A 20,944-nucleotide genomic window follows, 5' to 3' on the forward strand; every position below is an offset into this window, starting at 1 on the left:
TAAGTGCTTTCATGATTACAGGTTATTGCAGAAATGTCAGTAAAAAGTTTTATTAGCTTAGAACCCTAGAAGGACTTCTGGGCGCACCTGTATACACATTAGGCTTCTAGGTCTTCAGCCTTCCTGGTTCCTTACTCTAGTATCTTTGTAGGACAGTGGAAAGAATACTGGATTGGGAATTAGAAGTTAATACTCTAAAACAGACATACTTTTAAAAAATGTATGCCTAATCTGAACTTAACCCTCTTTCTGAATGAACATTTCCATACACAAAGAAGTCTTTCATATGAAACCTTCAATCTATCATGTATAGCTTTCTGAAAAGTATATACAATATTCAATATTACCTTTAAAGCTGCTTGTCAGTATTTCTTTCTGAACTTCCTTATGTACATTAAAAAAAAAAAAAAAACCAGCTTCAATGACCCATCTTTATTTTTTGGCATCACTACCTTTACCTTCAAATATCCTGCTCAGATGAAAGAGCAACAATAACAACAAAATTTGTAACAAATAAAAACAGACAGCAAAAACAAACCACACTTAGATCAGGTCCAGAAATGTGTGTGTCTCTTCCTGCATTTAATGTCTGTTTATATAGCATGACTAACTGAAAGAGGTAGAGAACACAAGATCTCACTGTGATATACATATAATTATTATTATTTTTTTACTTGGTAGAAAAAATGCCACCTTAAAGGTTCTCTTTCAAAAAGGTCTTTCACAAATGCATATTGCTATAATGTGGCAGATACTATCAAGTTCTTTGTAGATTATAGCATTGGCTACAAATGATTTTTTTTTCAAAATACTTATCATCAGGCACTAATTCCTGAATGAAATATATGAAATGAATGACACAAGGTGACAAGATGTCCTAGAAATGTTTCTCCTCTATCTGGATGCTGCTTAATAAAACCAATTCTGTTGACTTGATCTTTGCCTTTTTTGAAGACCTTGTGAGCCATCTTTCCCTTTAGCTACAACTGCCTTCTATCTTTTGGTTTCCTTTCAAGCAAAAATGTCATGATAATTACAATTTGATTCCTCCAGTAATTTATCCATTTGTTGATCACAGGACAAAGCTATCAGGCTGAGAACATCAATATTAATGTTTGCAGATTATTTTTGAAGTTTGTGATCCATAGTATTCTTTGTTTTTGGTTACTGCAGAAAGGAAAGTGCTGCATAAAGCTTAGGATCATTTTAAAAGATCTTTATGGTTTCATATGTTACCAGAGACAAAGAATTCATCATAAATGGCCACCAAGCTGGTGGGAAACTACCAAGTCCTTAGAATGGCTGAAAGACACAATCAGTCAGAACTATATTTTTAAAAAAATCTAAACCAAACCTGCAATGGAAAGGCATTTCAAAAAAAGTAGAGCTTTTCTAGAGAAGCCATCTTCTGTTAGAAGTAAATTTTATAGTTTTTCACTTAAAATTGAAGGGTAAAGTAAATTATAATTTGATGGAATCAAAGGAGAAGACAAGTCATAAAACCTTTTTCTGAATACAGATGCTATAAAATTCTAAGCCTATTTTTCACTTTCAGAACACTGCGAGTTCTAACATCCTTTTACTTAAAGCTGGCAAAATGGAAAATTATAACATTATCTATTTATGTAAAAATTAATGACTCAATCAGTAAACATTTTATTTAGTATCTACTATGTGCCAGACACTGGGTCAGGCCCTCAGGATATGGCTGAAAATAAACAATGATTGCTTAAATCTCAAATTGCTTACAGATTACTGAGGAAAGCAACATGTACAAAATAAGATGTGCTTTAAGGAGGAAAGGTAATGAGCACTTAGGAGCCCTGGAAAAGGCTTTGTAGAGAAAATTCAGCTATTTCAAAGTAGAACAAAAACAAAAAAATTCTAACACAAGTTTTTCACATCTCTAAGTGCTGTATGCACATCTAATAACAGAAAATCCCAATACTCACCCTGAGCCATGATGTACAACAACTGCAGCCAGGTCATAGAGGCAGCTTTCTGGACCACTGTTTTCAGGCTTTAAAACAAGAGATAGAAAACATATCCTTAGGACTCAACTGACACCAGTAATCAAATAAATCAATATGATAGCTCTATCAATCTCACTCCTAACTTTATAGTGAGATCCTTGATGTAAAAACAAAACAAAACAACTTAGTGTTATTTTAATAAAGGTCTTTCTGAAAATAGACACCTTACCTCTAATAAGTAGCATTTCATATCTAGGCCTCTCAGAGGAAATTCTACATAGGTATCAACTTTGTTTCTTAGATATGCTGTCCAATGAAATCTTTTCAAGTGTAAGCATAGCACCTGAATGACGAAAGAGTAGGAAAAAAGGATGTGTTCATAAACATTTCATTCACCTTTCATGAAAAATCCCATGTCTGTTGCTGATATCATAAGAGATAAGAATGTTATCTATAACTCATTAGTCTCTTTTTGACATTTCTTAGCATTTCCTGCACACATTGTGGGGTGTATAGCTTTGACTGAAAATTCTAAAGGTCATTTCTGAGCATCTTCCAAAGTTATGTTAAAAGCAGGACATTTTAAAATTAACTTTGAACTGACAGTCTGAATGATTTCCTTTGTGAAATTTCATGGAATGCTGGTTTTACCTTTGGTAACTTCTGAATCCAAAATTTTTTGGTGGATTTCTGTTTCTTTTTGCATTTGTGGCACATATACAGTTCTGTCTCATCAAGTTCTTCCAAGTCTGTAAAACTACGAAGACAGTCTAAAAAGAAATTGATTTCAAAAACGTTATGACATAACACTATGACATAGTGCTTTTCACAAAGATCATATCTAAATATTTTTAAGAACAGTCAGTCATGCCTTTATTTTTACATAAAGTTCCAAATTTAATTCCATTAATAATCTATATTATTAAAAGAGACTTCTATACTATACCACTAATTTACTTTACTTATTGGAAGAGGAGAGTGCTTGAGAGGTCCAATTCCTTAAGTAGTGGCATCAAATTCAAACTGGGGACCATATACTGACTTATACAACATAAATTATATTAATTTAAGGTTTTCTTTTATTTAAACATTTCCCAATTACATCTTAATCTGGTGTGGACCAGATTAAGGATTTTTATACACGATTTGACACTACTACTTTAAGGTCACAATTCACTCTAGTAGCATAGAGATGTTTGTCCAGCTGATCCAGACAATTTTTTAAAAAATCTTATTTTTATTAGTCCTTTTTGATTTTCAAATCACCTTTATTTTTATATTTGATCTTACTTTTCAATTAACAAGCAATTTTCTTCTTCCAACCTCTGTCTTAGTAAGTTGAAAGGAAAAACAGAAAAACCCACGTTGTTCATGTCCAAAAACATATCTTATTCTGAATCCATTACCACTCTGTCAGGAGGTGGGCAGTATAGATTACTAGTAGTCATCTGAAAATACTGATCTTTAGATACTGCTAACAAATTATGTCCAAGATCTATAGTCCTTGCTTAGGGGAATTCCTTACAGAAATCACAAATTTTATGAAGCACTATTTAAAATCTCTCCAAAATTGTAAGCAAGAGACCTTAATTTTGAAAGCCTACCTTTCTTACTCTTCTCTATGACTACCCTATAGAGACCCTTTACTCCAATCAGACTCAAACATGTCATATTTAAACTGTTTTCCCTATTCAAATACCATTCACCTGCCTAGTTTTTGCTCACCTAGCTAAATAAATTCCAGTTTATTTTCCAACTTCTTCATAAAGACTTCCAAGACCAAAAAAACAAAAAACAAAAAACAACCCAGTGATTTTCCTTTTAAATATTATTATTGCCACCATTCATATAGCACTTTTATACCATTCAATTGTATCTGCTTGTATCATTTCTCTCAAGCTATTTCACTTTAGGATGTGTGTGACTTTCTCCAATTAATTTTATAATCTCCACGCAGTAAGAATTTAGTGTTTTTTTTAGATTCTTAGCTAGAACCAGATACTCAATAAATTTTTAATATTCCTAAATAGTTTTTTTTCCTCATTGAGGGGAGCTTAAGAAAGCTAATTATCTCTAAGAACCATTCCATTTTTATGATTCCAAGACATAGGGATGTCATTTGGTCCTCTTAGAATACAGGACAACTGTCACTAATAGCTTTGATGATTCCCTCAACAAAGTATGCTAATTTCTAGTTAGGTATTAATCTTTTAATTTACTAAAGCTCTGATTTGCATTTGTCTTCTGTTATCTGAACATTTATGGCGTTGTACCTATAAACAGAAGAAGGTACAAAGAAGGGAAAATGGCATATATATATATATATATATATATATATATATATTATATATATTTATATTTGTTTTATTTACCATAAGTGAGGGGTCTGGCACAGAGCTTAAATGGCTGGGAAATTGAAGAAAAAAGAAAATGAGCATACCTTTCTAAAATTTCTTTACAGTTGAAATCAACTGATAGATTTTTAAAAAAATCCTCATAGCACTCATTTTGTTCCTCTTCCTATCCCAAATATTTGTCCTTCACACACAAGGTAAAAATAGTTTTCAATAAATAATAATTTTCCACAGGAAATTTAAAGGATAATTTTCATTTCAATGGTATTATGAATTAACTGTTTAATATTTTTTCCTAACCCCAAATAGTCCTAAGGCTTTCATGTGAAAGCTGCTGCATATGCTGTAAATAACAAGCAAACTGCAATTTCAGATTGCTTAGATAAAGGAAAGTCAAATCAGTATCAACAAATTACATGATTTTGTTTTTCTTTTGCTTTATCTTCCTAACTGTGAGTGAGTTGGGTAGAGAGATGGAGAAAAAATAGATTTATGGTCATTGGGAAAAAATTAATTTACAATACCTATATTAAAAACATTTAAAAAGAAAAGAAAATACCTTGCCCTCTAGTATCAAAGTGATTTTCAGCTTTTGAAGATCAGGGGTCATGTCTTACACTTTTTGTACAAACTCAAAATGTCAGTGGTACATAAGCTATAGATCTTAGGCTGCCTTGTGACATTTCATGATTGTCTGATATTGTTACTGAAATCTTCTCAAGGAAATTATAAAGTTCTTCAGAGCAGAGAGTTTTCTTTCATCTCTTATTTAACATACTGCTTTATATACATAATAAGTACTCAAATATCTGCTGTACACATTAGTAGGTTCTCTCACATGCTTACTTCCTTTGGGTTCAACCCAAAGGCTTTTCTGAAGACTTCCTTTAAGAAAAGTGAGAAATATTGGCTTCTGGATTTCTGCCTTGACATCAATATTGAAATTGTATACCTTTATTGTCTCTAAATCTGGCATCTAAGTAGATGGGTTTTTTTTTAACTCAAATTTTTTTTTTTTTTTGCTATAGTTTTTACATCACCATCTTGAATAGGATAAACTGATTGAAGACCTCTCATAGGAATGTGGCCTTGAGTTATGACTTGAGAGTTTTATAATTACAAGTTGAGCTATAACTAAAAAGCTGTAAGTATTGTCTTAGATGTTCCTCATTTCCCCTCCTGTTCCCCCCCCCCCTTAATTAGCATTTAAGTACTTCTTTTAAAGACCATGATGACTTTGGGAATTCAGGTAACAAGTTCTCTAGGGAAATCTAAATTAAGAATTTGTTATTTATTTTTTTGTTTCTGGGATACATTTCCCTGTTTAGTTTTAAGCCTCGACTCCCCCAAATGATGGGTGAGTGCTTCTGCATTTAGAGTCTATTTAATCTTGTATTTTGCATTTCTTTACTATTCCTTTACTGACTTTATTAGGAGTTACTCTTTTTCTTGAAATTGTAACAAATCCTTTTTTTTTTTTTTTTTTTTTTTTTTTTTGCTTTTTAGCTTGAGGGTGTGTCTGATTTTAATTTGGTTAAAGGTCACTATCCCACACAGTTTGGGGGCATGTCTGGGAAATTTCCTATTTGTGAGGGGTCTCTCCCCTATCAAATCCTTGGCCAGGCACCCTCTGGAGAGTTCTTCGGTGGTCCTTGGACTCAGCTAGGGAGTTCCTGTCCTGCCTGGTAAACTCCCAAAGATAGACATTCAAAGAAAGCAAAAATGGAAGTGGGCTAGCAAAGATAGAGGATTAATTCCGTCCAGGAGATAAGCCAGCTGAGAAACATTTGAAATCAGTCAGTCAAATAAGTGCACAATTCTGGCAGGGCAAGAAACTGATAGGTGGGGTGGGGTGGGGTGGGAATAGATTCTAGGCGGTTCAAGTCTCTACGAGGACTTTCCCTTTACCAAGAAAGGCCTGGGTAACTGGGAGAATTTCCCTTTGAAGTCCTCTCATTTTCCTTTGGTAAGACTGAGTGAGTCCCCCATAAAGAGAATAAGATACTGTGAACCTTGAGAAAGGAACAATCTAGCTGGCTCTAAAAATCTTATCTAGTGTCCTGGGAAGATGGCCCTTTAGGAAGAATTGGGATAAAGTACTCAAATATTTAGGGATTAAATACAGTTGTTTTGTTTGGGTAGGTCCTCTGCTCTATTCTTTGAGGCCTGGGTATAAATTTAAAGAATCCTTCAATACCCGTCGGGCCTGGCTCCTATAGCTCCAGGACTCTCTTCCTGTCTTCTACCTCAAAGTGGGACCAAGAACAGGAGCTGATTCAGAAAAGCAGTATGTGTGTTTTGTCTTCTATGTTTCAGTCAACCAAATTACTAAGGTAAAGATCTGGCTGTTTGGGATTTTTAAAAAGCACTTGTTTGGTACACAATTGGGACTTATGAAAATAGCTTTTAGCTAGAGAGAGGAAGGAATAGTTCTGAGATGGGGAAAGTTTTTAATTGTCACATCAAAAGAAAAAAAAAATGACATTTCTGTGGACCTAGAACTGGCCAATTTGGATCTGTAGAAATAATTAAAATTATAAAACTGCTAAAAACATTTTTTTTGGCAGATTCTAGGGTTTTTGAAGTTTTAAGTTCTTGGCACTATCAGTCAGCTCAGCTGAGTTAGTCTATTGTATTTTTAAGCCTTTCTCTCTTGGAAAGGCTTCTGGAATCTGTCAAGGTTAGCATCCCTGGATGGCCTGGACTCCTCTGGAGAGTGCCCCAACATCTTCAACATGGCCTTCAGGCATTTCTGGCATGGAGGGTAGGCTAATCACTGAGCCACAAACCTGTAGCTGGACACCTGGGTCCAAATTTCTTTGACCCTCTCCCCCAGGGTTTAGGTCCTAAAGTCCACCAATTTCTTAAAGCCCTGTAGATGGACTTGAAAGGTCAGTTTTCTGCCACCCTAAATTTTGAGGCTGTGTGTTTAAACTAGAATTTTATTCTGAAACTGTATGAGATAATCCCTAGTAACTGGTAATGTGCTAAAATTGTGAATTTGTTTATTCTGGTATAAGATTTTAGAAATATGTGTACATTATTATTGAAGTATTGCTACTAGAAATTTGTATTTTATTTTTAGTTTAAAAAATTTTGGTTTTCTGGAACTTATCTAAAGATGGCACATGTTTATAGCTCCTAATTACTATGTTGCTTGCTAAATTGCACATTGGGCAATTTATAAAAATTCTATAAGCTGTGCTTTAACATTTTGTCAGTCCAGTTAGACATGGGGTATAAATTTTGTGAAATTTGGTTCAAAGTTATTTAGATATTACCTATATTCTTTTTTTTTTTTAACCTATATTCTTAAGGTTTGTCTTGCTTTCTCCCTTGAACAAATAAGTAAAAGCAAGAAAATATGATGTATGGGGATATATGTAATTGTATAACAAATTGTATCTGAAAAGTGTATAATAGGTCTATATGGAATTAACTAAGGCACTCTCATTGGAATGTAGTCTTAAACTATACCTAAATTGTGACTTGAGACTTTATAAAAACAGAGCTATAGCTAAAATAGTTGCAGGTTGTTTGTCCCCTCTTGTTTCCCACCACCTCTTAATTAGCACTTAAGTACCTCTTTTTAAATTCTCGCATTTTTGAGTTAGATTTCCTGATTAGAATGTAAATCTGGAGTCTCCCAAACAATGGGAGAAAAGGCCGGGCTAAGAGGGATGGGGGCTTCTGCATTCAGGCTATTTAATCTTGTATTTTTAGTTTTTACTTTGCCCTCCTTTTACTGACAAACAACTTGTCAGAGAGATGTCCTTCTTTGCAAGATTGTAATAAACCCCTTTTTGCTTTTTCTTATTCTGAGTCTCTAATTGTTTTTGTGATTGCTACTGTCCCACACATGCCTAAAGATAAATAAGAAAGTACTGAAGAGGTATCCAAAATATTCAAGTTAGGTTTTAATGAAATGACACCACCAAGGATGGGTAGAAGCTTTTCCATGGAATAACATTATTGAAACAAATTGTATTTAAGTTTGGATTGGTGTAGACTATTCATTCTGATGAAGGAACATATTTTATTGCTAAGCTTTTATAAGAAATAATGGGGAGAAATTGCAAATTGAGTGGTAATTCCATACACCTGGGCATCTGCCCTTATCAGGAAAAGTGGAAAGAATGAATCAGATTCTTAAGAAATTGATTAATAAATTGCCTTGGACCAAAAGATTTGTTTATTGCTTTGTTAAAGAATGAGAACTTTTCCCAGAAATGATCTGGGACTTTCCCTATATGAGATTGGATTATTTTATTTGGGAGGAAAAAGGCAAAGATCCTCTTTTGAAACAAAGGCTAAGTTTTTAAGGAATTATATACCGGCAGGGTCCTCATCCTTTTTAACCCTTGGGAAGCAATGACTGTTGATCCAGACAACTTTTGGAGTTTGCATTCCAGGAGTATGGGCACTTACAAAGTCCTGGAAGAAGAGAGTGGAAAGACCTTACCAGATGCTACAGATAACCGAGACTGCAGTTTGGAGGATGAGAACATCAGGCTTAAAGGATCTGTGAAGAGAAACCTCAAGAATGGACTGTTAAGGACAATTTATAACCTCTAAAATTGACTTTGCAATTAGGAATGTTTTGGTGGGGGAAAGAGGGAAGATTAATTGTGCTTAGATGAATTTTTAATATGGTGTTATAACTATTATTTATATTTCCAGAAAAGTTTATAGACTCCTTGATTGAAGGAAGTTGAATTAATATTTTTTAGAATGAAGAAATAATGTTAATTCTAATAGGGTTCTTTAATGTGAAATTAGGACAGTATATTCTATGTGAATTTTAATTGTGTTGAGTCATTTTAAGTTGTTCTCATTGTTTAGGGAAATTCTGAGAACAGTAGTCTATATCTTTGTCCCTTTGAACATGGTCAATACCTGAACATGTCTTGATACAGATTTGGTTATTGAGCATCTTAAAATAAAATGATTTGTGTAATATTGAATTTAAAACCCATCTACTTGATAGGAAGATAAGCTGTGAACTTTCTAAGATAGATCTCTTACTGTTATCAATGTAAGATTATAGTAAATACTTATTTGGGATATGTGATTTCTGGGAACTAAATTCACCTAAAGCTTTGATTAATGAGACTTGCTATTTGAGATAAAAATCTCATGAGACTGTAGCTGATATTATTTGGAGTTTTAGATTCAGATATGATTGTCTGATGAATCATCAAGCCAATAATCCACCATCTGAAAGGAATATGCCACAAGGAAAGTATCTTGAATTGTTACAAGTGGAGGCTAGTATCTGGGGAAGAGTTGGGAGGACAACGTTGGCCTTTGTGGAATCCTTCTGACTCATTTTCCAGTGGTGTTCCTTTGAATAAGAATCCACCTGATTATTCCTGAATCTGGCTATAAGGCAGAACTGTTATTGCATACAATTAGCTAAGGATGCTTTATCCTGTCATGTATGTACTCCTAGGCTGAGGCTTGAAAGACCAGTGTTTTATTAATAATCATGTTCCTGCTTTTTCCTCTTATAGCAAATTTCTATAAGCAGGGCAAGTGTTCAGTAGAAACTATGGTCGTTATATTCTAAATAAGTAGGTGGGTATTTGGCCTAATCATCTATCTGTAGCTAAATGCATGTCTGTTTCTTTTAGCATTTCTGTTGTTGCTGACTTTCCTGATAGGCATTTTATTTTTAAAGGTTACCTACACTACTCACTGGGGACACAAATGATTGGGATGATAGATGGCCCCATATGGGAGTTGGAGGTACAATTTGTAGGCTCATTAGACTCCAGGCCATGGTCCAAATAATTACTAACCAGACAATAAAAGCACTGGATTTGTGAGCAGGCCAGGCCACTCAGACTAGATAAGCAGTAATCCAGCATAGATTGGTATTAGACTACTTGTTGGCTGAAGAAAGTGGAGTTTGTGGGAAATTAAATTTTTGCCACGTGAGAATTGATGATAATAAGACAGGTAGTGAAGGAAATTGCCAAAGATATAAGAAAACTGGCCCATGTCCCATTCCAGGTCTGGTCCTCACATGATGTGATCTCTGGTGTGGGGGTTGTCACCAAATGATGGCAGGCACCAAAAGGTGAGATTCAGTCATGTGAAGAATTTGTGATGGCTATTCTCTCTGGAAAAGGGTAGATTTATTTGGGGGAATAGATTACAGACAATGAAAGGATGGTAAAGATGGGAGTTGTGAGAGCATAGGAAAAGACAAATTCCTCAGTGGAACTCACAATTTCTCAGTAGAAAAGGAGTAGTATCCCATGAGGTTGGGCTATGCCCTTAGCTGCCCTTACCCTTAATAAAGAGAAGAGACTGAATGGTATGAATAATAAGTTGAACTATAGCTAAAAAGCTGAAGGTGTTCGACTGTCTTGGATGAACATTTCCCTTCCTGTCCTCCCCCCACCCCCAACCTCTTAATTAGCATTTAAAGTACCATAATGGCTTTGGGAATTCAGGTAACAGAATTTTCTCATCCAAGAATATCTGCTTGTATAGCACTTCTCTAGGGAAATTTGAATTAAGAATTATTTATTCTTTTGTTTTGGGGATATCTTCCCCCAGATAATGGGAAAAAAGAAGGGAGGGGACTTCTGCATTTAGGGTCTATTTAATTTTGTGTTTTGTAGTTTGTGCTTTGCATTCCTCTACTGCTACTTTGTCTATTAGGGGTGCCTTTCTCTCAGGATTGTAACTTTTTTTTTTTTTTTTGGCTTTTTACCATGAGGGTCTCTGATGTTTTCATTCCTCTGTCCACATAGGGTATCATACCTTTACCTACAGATGCTCTTAAAAGCATTTCTTCCCCCCCCACCCCCCTTTTGTAACCTCTGAACCCTTTCAAGATATCTTGGAGTTTACTGATTTGATTTTTTTCTTAAGGATAAAGCCTTAAAACAAAAGCAATCTGATTCTAATTGTCCACCAATAGGTCCTAGAACTGGTTTGCTATTTATTCATTCTGAATCAATCAGAACCCAATCATATTTCTGCTTTGGCCAGAAACCCTGAGGGTCTTCTCCTCCCAGATTTATTCATTCACTCATTTATTTATTTAGATTTATGGGGACTAGACTAAAGAGAAAATTGTTTTCCTCAATTACTATCTAATTTTAATTACTCAATGGGTGTGGCCTTAGTCAAACAGTCCAGTTGAAGATCTTAATTTAGAAAGGTCATGGTCTCTCACTGCATCCAGGGCCATCTCTAGCGATCTAGATTTATATCTGGCCACTGGACCCAGATGACTTTGGAAGGGAAAGTGAGGCAAGTGATCCTGCACAGGCCTTCCTCACTTAAATCCAACTCACTTGTATGTCATAGTTCCCTTTGAAAACAAGAGACAAAACAACAACTAGATAGAAGATGCTGATTTGAAGACATAAAGTCAGATTAAAGTTCTTCATAAGTCAATTGTCAATAATCTATACTAACTTCAATAGGATACAGCTAGTTTAAAAAGTTCTCTTATTTTTCTTATGGAGTTGTAACTTTGGAAAGTATATCTACATTTTACATTGCACTTTGTTTAGTACTAAAATTAGTGTGCAATCTCTGAACATACCAACTACTCTTTTATGGCCAATAGCAGAAAGATCCATTTGCCCCAATTAATCCATTGCATTTGAAAACTATTATAAGACCAGCTTTCAGGGATTTACTCCCCTTATAAAAAAGAAATGTGTGTGAACGCATATCTGTGTATGTGCACTGAATTTTAAGATTGAGAAAGTGTTTTCCTCACAAAAGCTCTAAGAGATAGGGATTGTAAAAATTTTACTATTTTCATTTTATAGATGAGAAAGCCAAAGGACAACCTGAAGTTCACAGAAGTGATGTGCCTTAGCTAATAAAGAATCCAATAAAATAAAAAAAATGAATAAAATTCTGATTCCAAGTTCAATTTTTTTCTACTACTTGACATATTATTCATCTCCTAATAAACCTTCATTAGTCAATTTACATTTGCTATCTTACAAATTTTCTGAGCCAAATCTCAATAAGACCAGTTGACACTCTTGGTGACAACAGTATATGGAATCTCAGATTTCCTATTTTCTTTTTTAATCTCAAAGCATAAACAAGAATGATGACATAATTCAGGTTTCTACCACTTTTACCCTTGTGTACTGAGGCTGAGATCATAAGAGCTTTCACGAATGAGTAAGTGTTGCATCATGTAAAAAGTTTGGCTTTGGGGGAGGGAGTTAATTATATATGGATATAAATAGAATTCTTCAAGTCAATTAACATTTATTATATATTTACTATATTCCAAGCATTGTGCTAAGTGTTGAGGACACAACACATGGTCCAGGTTTTGAAATAATTTCATATTTCGTTTTAACCCCCAAACAAGAATGGAAATAACTACAATATGATAAAATTCTGATTAAGATTCCAACGTGATTATCACACTAGCATAAAATCAACCAGTTAGATTTTGGACAAAGAAGGGTATAACCATTTATAAAACACTTACTATATGCACCAGGCATTGTGCTAAACACTTTACAAAACTCATCTCATTTGATCTTCACAATAACGCTGTGAGACTGGTGCTATTGTTATTCTCATTTTACAGGTGAGGAAACTGAGACAAGCAGCGGTTAAGTAGCTTGCCCAGGGTCACACATTTAGGAAGTATTATCTAAGTTAGATTTGAAATCAGGTCTTCTTGACTCCAGGGCAGTCCCATCTTTATCATTATTCTCCTGGGTCTGCCCAGGCCATATCAAGGGAAAATAAACATCAGGATTATTCCTGAAAGAATGATTTATCAACTCATCAGATACAGAAACACCTCATTGGTAGCTTCAAGTCAAAGGCAGGAAAAGCATCAAACCCTACCTACTTATTTCCTGGGTCTTCCAATGACACCAATCAGCAAGCCCCCTGGTGGTGTACTCGGGGCTAAAGACGCTGCTGCCCTTAGGGCAGAGCAGGGTCCAGAACAGGCAGGGACTCTCTATGGACCACAGGTGTGTAAGTCATAACTCAAGAACATCTGGGAAGGAAGCAGAGGAAAATGCCTGCTCTTGTATTCTTTCATTCCTTTACCATTCCTTCTTGCTTTCCTACTATGGACTACAGACCCGTTTCCTTTTGTGTTCTAGATTTAGATCAAGATTCAAGTGTTGGCTCTTTATTATCCATATGATTTGGGACAAGTCCCTGAATTTTGATGGGCTTCTGTTTTCTTAAAAGTCAAAAAAAAAAAAAAAAGGTTTGCTCTAGGTGACCTGTGAGATCCCTTCCAGCTCTAAATTCATGATCCATTCCATTGTTCCTTTTATTGAATGATCACTTCTATATATTGTGTAAAAATTTATGGCACTTTATTCATGTTTGATCAATTAGCAAATAATTACTGGACATACAGGGACTGTCTGGCAATATTACAAAATATATATGGTATAATTGCTCCTCCCCCCTTTTTTAATCAGAATGAGTGAACAAACTGATTTATCAGTGGCACTGGCAATTGGGTGATCACCAGAATTTGCATCCCTTCCCTTTTGAGAATACTTGGGAATTTTCTCCCTTCCTCATCCACCTTCTTGGGGCTCCGACACCTCGGCAATCCTGGAGGTGTTGTTATGCCAAAGAGGAGAAAAAGGAGACCACCCACACTTTTGCAATGCAACAGTACACTTCTGAAGTCTCATGGAGGAATTCTGAATATGACTTCATGGCGATGCGATGTTACATGCAGTAGTCATATTCTATGGCACCATAATCACACTTCTGTAAAGTACCTTGAGATCACAATCATCATTTAGGACATTATTTTAATATGGAAGATGCATTTCAACTTCCCAACTAATCATGTAACCTTACTGATTAACTGGGGGCTGCTCATATAAGTAAAGTCCTATAACTGTAATTTTATGTAGAAAACTACGTAACTTAAAATATCTTTTTAAAAAATCATAATTTTTTTATCTGCTGCCTTAAGATATGATCAAATAAAATTTGTGCTGGATTATTTTAAGAAATCACTTTCATGTTCTACTTCAGAGGATAACACACATTTGACTTAAAAGAGTTTTGTGAAATTTGTTTCTTTTAAAAAAGTTTTGCCACCTACCTTCCCCCAAAATCTTGGAAAGACTTTTTCACAATGCTCAGTATACATAAGAACACATTAAGCTAAAGCTCTTTCTCTTGCCACCCTCCTAGGCATAGGTGTACCCTGAACATGATAATATAAGGAATAAGGGGAAAGCACCAATTAAATGTAGTTACATACATAATTGTTTTGGTCTCAATCTTTATACTATTTATACTAGTAATGCACTAAGACTATTAGTCTTAGAAAATTACCTTAGCAGATGAGTATTACTGAGCAGCAAGACTAAAAGTCTTTCTTTTTTGTTTTTGTTTTTTTAACTTTTCTTTATAAAAGTGTATGAACTACCACTCCCTTCTTTGCACTGGTAAAGGGATATAGGTGCAGAACATTGCATCTACTGCCAAGAATCAGTTTATACTTTGGTTAGTTTTTCTCAATTGCCTTTGTGCTCTTCTTTCTTTTTTATTCTTTATTACAGTAAGGAATGGCTCTCTAAGGAGGGAAGACAAGAGGGATATACTTGGAAATAAGTGCTATAGAAACAAGAGATATCAAATTTTATGTATGTATATCCTATAACACAGGGACAGCTAGTGGCACCATAGTGCATAAAAGTGCTGGGCCTGCAGTCAGGAAGATTTGAGTTCAAATTTAGACTCAGACACTTACTAGCTGTGTGATCCCGGGCAAATCACTTGATCTCTGTCTCAGTTTCCTCATCTGTAAAATAAGCTAGAGAAAAAATGGCAAGCTGCTCCAGTATCTTGCCAAGAAAATCTCAAATAGGGTCCTGAAGAGTCAGATATGACTAAAATGACTCAACACCATCCTATAATGTGTGGAAATAAATGAATTATTTGTTCTCTGATTTCCTTCCTAAATAGGAAAACCCAGTCTTACTTTCTAGGCAAATTGGATTTAATTTTCTGTTCTCTACAAATGACCTGTATTCTGGTCTTTTTCTCCTTGCTCATACATCCTTCAGTCTCATCAAATCCTAATTCTTCCAGGAAACCTGCCTTGATCCCCTCTCACTGCCCCTCCCTTAACAGTCCACTCTGCAAGTACCAAGCTCGCCCTCTGGAACCTCAGACTCTCATCTGTTCTTGTGCATCATGGCTCTCTATGGATGGGTTGTCTTCTCCACTTAACTGTAAGATCACTGAGGGAGGGACGCTTACCTATTATGCAATTGTCCCAGAACCTAGCACACAAAATTGCCATTTAAAAATGTTTCTTGGATATATATTGTTCCACTTTATCTGGAAAACCAATTTTGTTACAAACATTAAACTTTAAAGACCATGTCTTCTCAGTAACCTTAAGAAGAGAAGGAAAAATATTTCAGGATATGGGAAAATAAACCTACAAAATGAGTTTTGTTGAGGTACAAAATTTGACTCTGAAAACAGTCACCATATTAACCAAAGGAGCCCATATGTCCCAAAGGTTAAAGGAATGCAAGAAACAAAACATACTCTAGCATGGTCAAATATAATAAAAGTCCAGGAAGACTTCAGAACAACAGAAGCATCCTTACCTCGGAGTGAACACAATGGCCCATTTTCTTGGTTCTTAGATCGCTTGTTTCTAAACTGACTGGGGATATCTAATGAAAGGTCTTAAAACAGGGAAAAATTAGTTAAAACCACATAGGCTTAATGACTATTTTTTTAAAAAAATCATCAATCTGATAGTTTCTTTGAAAATAAAGATTTAAACATTTTTATCATAAAAATAAAGCATGAATATCACAAAACCAAATGTATCTTACCAAGAAATGGATCAAATTTTCTAGATTCTGTCCCACATATTAAGCAGTTAACTTCATTTTGAAGAATGCCTCCGAATATAGCTGTGACAACAGTAGATGCTCCATTTCTAAAGAAAATCACCATGTTGGAAAATATTTTAATTATGAGGTCTAAATTTCTTTAGTGACACCAAACCATTAAAAATGTCAACATTTTTTAAAAAGATTAATTTAAAACAACTTTTCCCAATGATACTGGCTGTATATTTTCCCCCCTAGTTCTGGAAGAAGAATGAAGGGAACAAAGAAAGTTTCACAAAAGGTTTTCATTTAGACACAATCAAGGCTAAGCCATTGTTCCTGAAGACACACATTAAACTTCAATCAATTGCTAAATATAAGGATCAAACTTAAATTTTTTGAGGGGTGTTGTCTGTAAAAGGTTTATTTCCCTTTCTGTTTTGAAGAGAATAATAATTTTCAACACAAGTCAAGTCTACAAAAGAGCCTTCAAGTATCTTTTGTTTTGATATAAAAAAAATGCAAATTGGCTTTTTAAAAACTAACCCATAGTCCTATTGAAACTTAAAAATCTTGAGATAAACAAGAGAATATAGAAGGTATACAATGTCCATTCTCACCTGGGGTTTAATTTCTCTAAAATTCACAAACCAGGGCCATGTACAAAGTGGATATATAAAAACCACCCTTAACTATTAATAAATATATTTGAAAGCAAAAACAGAAAAAGTTTAAATCATTCATCTTCTTATGTTGCTAGTAAAACACCATCTTAGTTTTAATTTAAGGATCAAGTCAACTATTTTACTGTCAATTTAAACTCACTTTAGTGAGTTTAACTCTTCAACTCTTTTAAGATTAGAATAACTTCCAAGTTTTAACTCCAATTTACATTAGATTCATGAAGCATTACTAACTTTTTAGTTTACCTTAATTTTAAACACAATTCAGGTTAAACAGGGAAGTCAAAACATATTTTTATTACAAATGTATACTAAAAATGTAATGTTAAAAGTGACTATTTAAAAGCAATACCATTCTCCTATATAGAATGATATAATAAATTATGGCATCTATGTACAAATTGTATTCTGATAACTTAAAATAAATGTATGTTAATGAAAAATACCTTCCTTAATCAGGCATATGACCAAGTCTTATAATTATGTTATGTAGCACACTTATGTAAGTACATTGCATAGTTTATTATTATTAAGTAAGGCATTTGTGATCATTTTCAAGATAGCTATAGAGATTTAAATGAATAGGACAACTTGCAAACTTAGCTTCTTGTACATTTTGGTGTCATGCTTCAAGATGTTTTAGTTAATATAAAAAATGATAACATGTGAAATGTAAAAAGCATTGGTAGAATGCAACAGAAAAGCATAACTCTTTTGTATGAGAACTTGTTGTATATTGGTTCATTCCACTGCTATGTTATAGGAGTCTGTCACTGTCCGACACTGATTTATGTCTCAGGTAGCTGATTGAACAACATTATACTTAAGTTTCCTGATGTTAGACAAGAATTTCTAAAAAGAAATATATATATAATTATGAATTACAACAGCTGAGCAACAATATGAAGCAGGACTTACCTAGAAGTTTCCTACATAAAATAAACAGACTATATTGTATATAAATACATGAGCTATATGTTTTGTCATATGATTGTTCTTTGTATACAAATATGCTGCTTTAAAATATACAATTCATTTTTCCACACTCAAAACTTTGAATATAATATTGTTGGGAGGACATAACTCACCAGTACCTTTTCTAAACTAGAATTTGGGCTGGGAGAGGAGCTATATATCTATGTATTACAGACTATAAAGCTCTATACTGGGTCCATTACTACAGGACAGATGGCCACAGAAGGCTGCAAGTAGATGGAGGAACCCTACTTTAACATTATAAAAGAACAACAACAATAACCTAACTACACTCACTACAATAAGGTCCAAAGAATGCTAAGCGGGCAAGACTACAGTCACACCTATATACAACTTACCTTTCTTTCTCTGATGAGTTTAACTTGTAATCCCCTTTCCTGCACAGATCAGGACTGACAAAAGTCTCAAAAATTACAACATAAGAGGAGACTGCACATTGACCAAAATCCAGGCTGAAATGACTGTAAACATCCCTGCCTAAAGCAAAATAAATGTTTTGGTCTCAGTGCAGGTTTCAATCTATCAGAATTACATGGGAAAACAATTCAAAATTTTTTCATGTTATGGGACAAGAAATACTTCTGAAAATTTACTGGTGCTTCAAGGTCAATTAGGGAAATGAACAAATATGTTTTAGGCAAATTCAAATTCCAAAACTGCTCAAGCATTATGTTTTCAACTAGAAGTACAATTGGTTTGGGTAGACTAAAAAAAATTCCATTCCATCCCCCCCCAATTATCTTCACTATCATTTGTGAACTATTTGTAAAAGATCACCAAAAACAAAACATCCTAACTTTTTTTCCCTAATTTTCAAACAATTTTTTACTGAATTTCTATTAAAGCTCTCAGAATAACTAAAAACAAATCCAATATTAACGTGTTCAAAAACGCAAGAAAAAAAAGGTTATTCTGGTACATTATTTATAAAGAATTCAAATAATATGTACAAAGTTTAAGTAAAACATTTTAAAATATAAAATACCATCAATATAGCATTACATAAAGCCTTCCCAAAAAACTCCATTAAAAACAAAAACAAATAGTCTTACATGCAACATTTGTTACTTGCAGAAAGACTAGAATTCTCTTGCAAAATTACTGATCGAGAAACTCCATTGAAGCCTCCTTGAAGTTCCAAGTGTAAATGGTCCAAAAGATAGCGCATAAATTCATGGGCATCCTGCTGCTGATAACCCCTTAAAGGAAACAAAAATGTACAATAAATATGGGGACTTCATATGTCCTAGTCAAAAGGCAAAACAGATTCTACTACCTAAATCAAAATAGTTTCTTCACTACAAGAGTAAACTCTAATGTGTCCTGATTTCATATCTAATTCTATCAAAGACATTTAGTTGTAAAACACTACTATAGATAACTGGGGCAAATTTTATACTAATGGTTTAGATTGAAAGAGGTTGGCTTAGACTTTAAATCTTGACTTAAAGGCATTTTTTTAAAATGTGAAGGAGCCAAACTTTTCTATAAGTCTATAGATATATTCCAATTAATGATATAGAAAACCTTAAAACATTTTTTTTTTTTTGAAAACTGCTTACTCATACACTGAAATAATACTGGCAACAAATAAAAATAAGCTAGGAAACAGCAAATTTTTAGAAAGCTATTTTACTTAGAAACCCCTATATTTCTAACATATAATATTTTAATGAATTCAGGAGACAACTCAGTGTAGCAGAAAGCCTGATTCACTTTATAACACAGAATTTTGTTTGGCCAAACTTCAAATCTCTTAAATGACAAAACTTTCACTAGTTTTCCTAGCAAAAAATTCTCTAACCAAGATTTCTTGCTTTTAAAAATTTTCTCTTAATATTTATTTTACCCATTTAATTCCTTAATTTCACTTTTAAATTAGCTCACAACAGTCATTATTCATTTGCCAACTGCCACCTTGACATTTCTCCAGAGTTTGATCTGTACTTATAAAGAAAATATAAAAAATTTATCATGAAAAGGTAAAGTTTGTATAGAGACTATGATATGCTTATTAGGTGATTAAATGGAAATCAATTTTCATACTAATGTTTGTACTATCTAAAATGTTAAAAGACCAAATAGGTATTTAAAACAAACAAACAAACAAATTGTTCTGTGCTGTTTTAAGAGTAAGTCTGGGTAACCATCTCCTAAGACTCATCATACATTCTACTAACCACCCTTTAAATATTTTGTCTTTAGAGCAATTCACGTATTCTTTCTTTTAAAATGGCATGAAGTATGTTCTTAAAAGCATGGTATGTTTTCTTTTCTCACATAAAAATACTTAATAATTCTACTTTTTTCCTTATCATGATAGCAGCATGGAAGGATAAAATCACTGTATTTTTCTATAAAAGTCAATCAATACTTGTGTCTACTTAAGCTTATGAAATTTCATCAGAATAAAGTTTAAGTATTATCCATTTTTCTCTTGGTATTATTGAACTATACTGGTAACTTTGTGGGGATTTGGTAACAATCCAAAGAGCCATTTTCATTGATATAATTTTAATAAATGAAAATCTAACTAAGAAACAGCATATTGGCAAGATTCCATAAATATCCCTTAATATATTAAGCCAACAAATCTCACAAACCTAGATAATCTTTAAATTGGGTTTCTGAAAAGACTTTCCAAATCCTCAATTACATTTTCAAAAGAGGAAAGGAAGGAAGGGAACTGGCATAAGGAAGGCTTACAATAAGAGGAAAGGGAAAGTTTTCCTTCTTCAATGATAATGTTTCCTACATAAACAATTGCTACTATGTCACCCAAAGAACTATTTGTCAACTAGTGATGAAATGGATTTTGAGGAAAACAATAGATTAATATAAAATTAGAGGTCAGCCCATTAGAGGAAACAAGCAGAATGGAAACTCAGTGGGATCTGAGTTTTAATCATATTACTACTTTTAGTTGCTTTCTACTTCAAAGTCTCATCTCTTCTATAAGTCTCAAAGTTTCCTCACTGAAAATAAGAATTAAATCAGTACATCTTTCTCACAAAAAATACTAAAAAATCATATAAAGAACTTTATACCTATAAAAAGCTAGACCAACAATAAGACTATTATGTTCC

At 33.8% G+C, this 20,944-nt stretch overlaps 1 protein-coding gene across 3 annotated transcripts in view; it reads right to left on the minus strand.

The window, feature by feature from the left end:
• USP3 (ubiquitin specific peptidase 3) overlaps window positions 1-20,944 on the minus strand; it is a 99,738-nt gene that overhangs the window by 2,545 nt on the left and 76,249 nt on the right. For all 3 annotated transcript variants that reach the window (XM_051980894.1, XM_051980895.1, XM_051980896.1), the window contains 6 exons: window positions 18,911-19,057; window positions 16,180-16,286; window positions 15,946-16,026; window positions 2,625-2,743; window positions 2,203-2,316; window positions 1,953-2,020 (listed from right to left, as the gene is read on the minus strand). In XM_051980894.1, coding sequence (XP_051836854.1) covers window positions 1,953-2,020; window positions 2,203-2,316; window positions 2,625-2,743; window positions 15,946-16,026; window positions 16,180-16,286; window positions 18,911-19,057 — 636 coding nt within the window. The remainder of the gene's footprint in view (window positions 1-1,952; window positions 2,021-2,202; window positions 2,317-2,624; window positions 2,744-15,945; window positions 16,027-16,179; window positions 16,287-18,910; window positions 19,058-20,944) is intronic.

Source organism: Antechinus flavipes, chromosome 2, assembly GCF_016432865.1.
Source record: "Antechinus flavipes isolate AdamAnt ecotype Samford, QLD, Australia chromosome 2, AdamAnt_v2, whole genome shotgun sequence".
Lineage (NCBI taxonomy): Eukaryota > Metazoa > Chordata > Mammalia > Dasyuromorphia > Dasyuridae > Antechinus > Antechinus flavipes.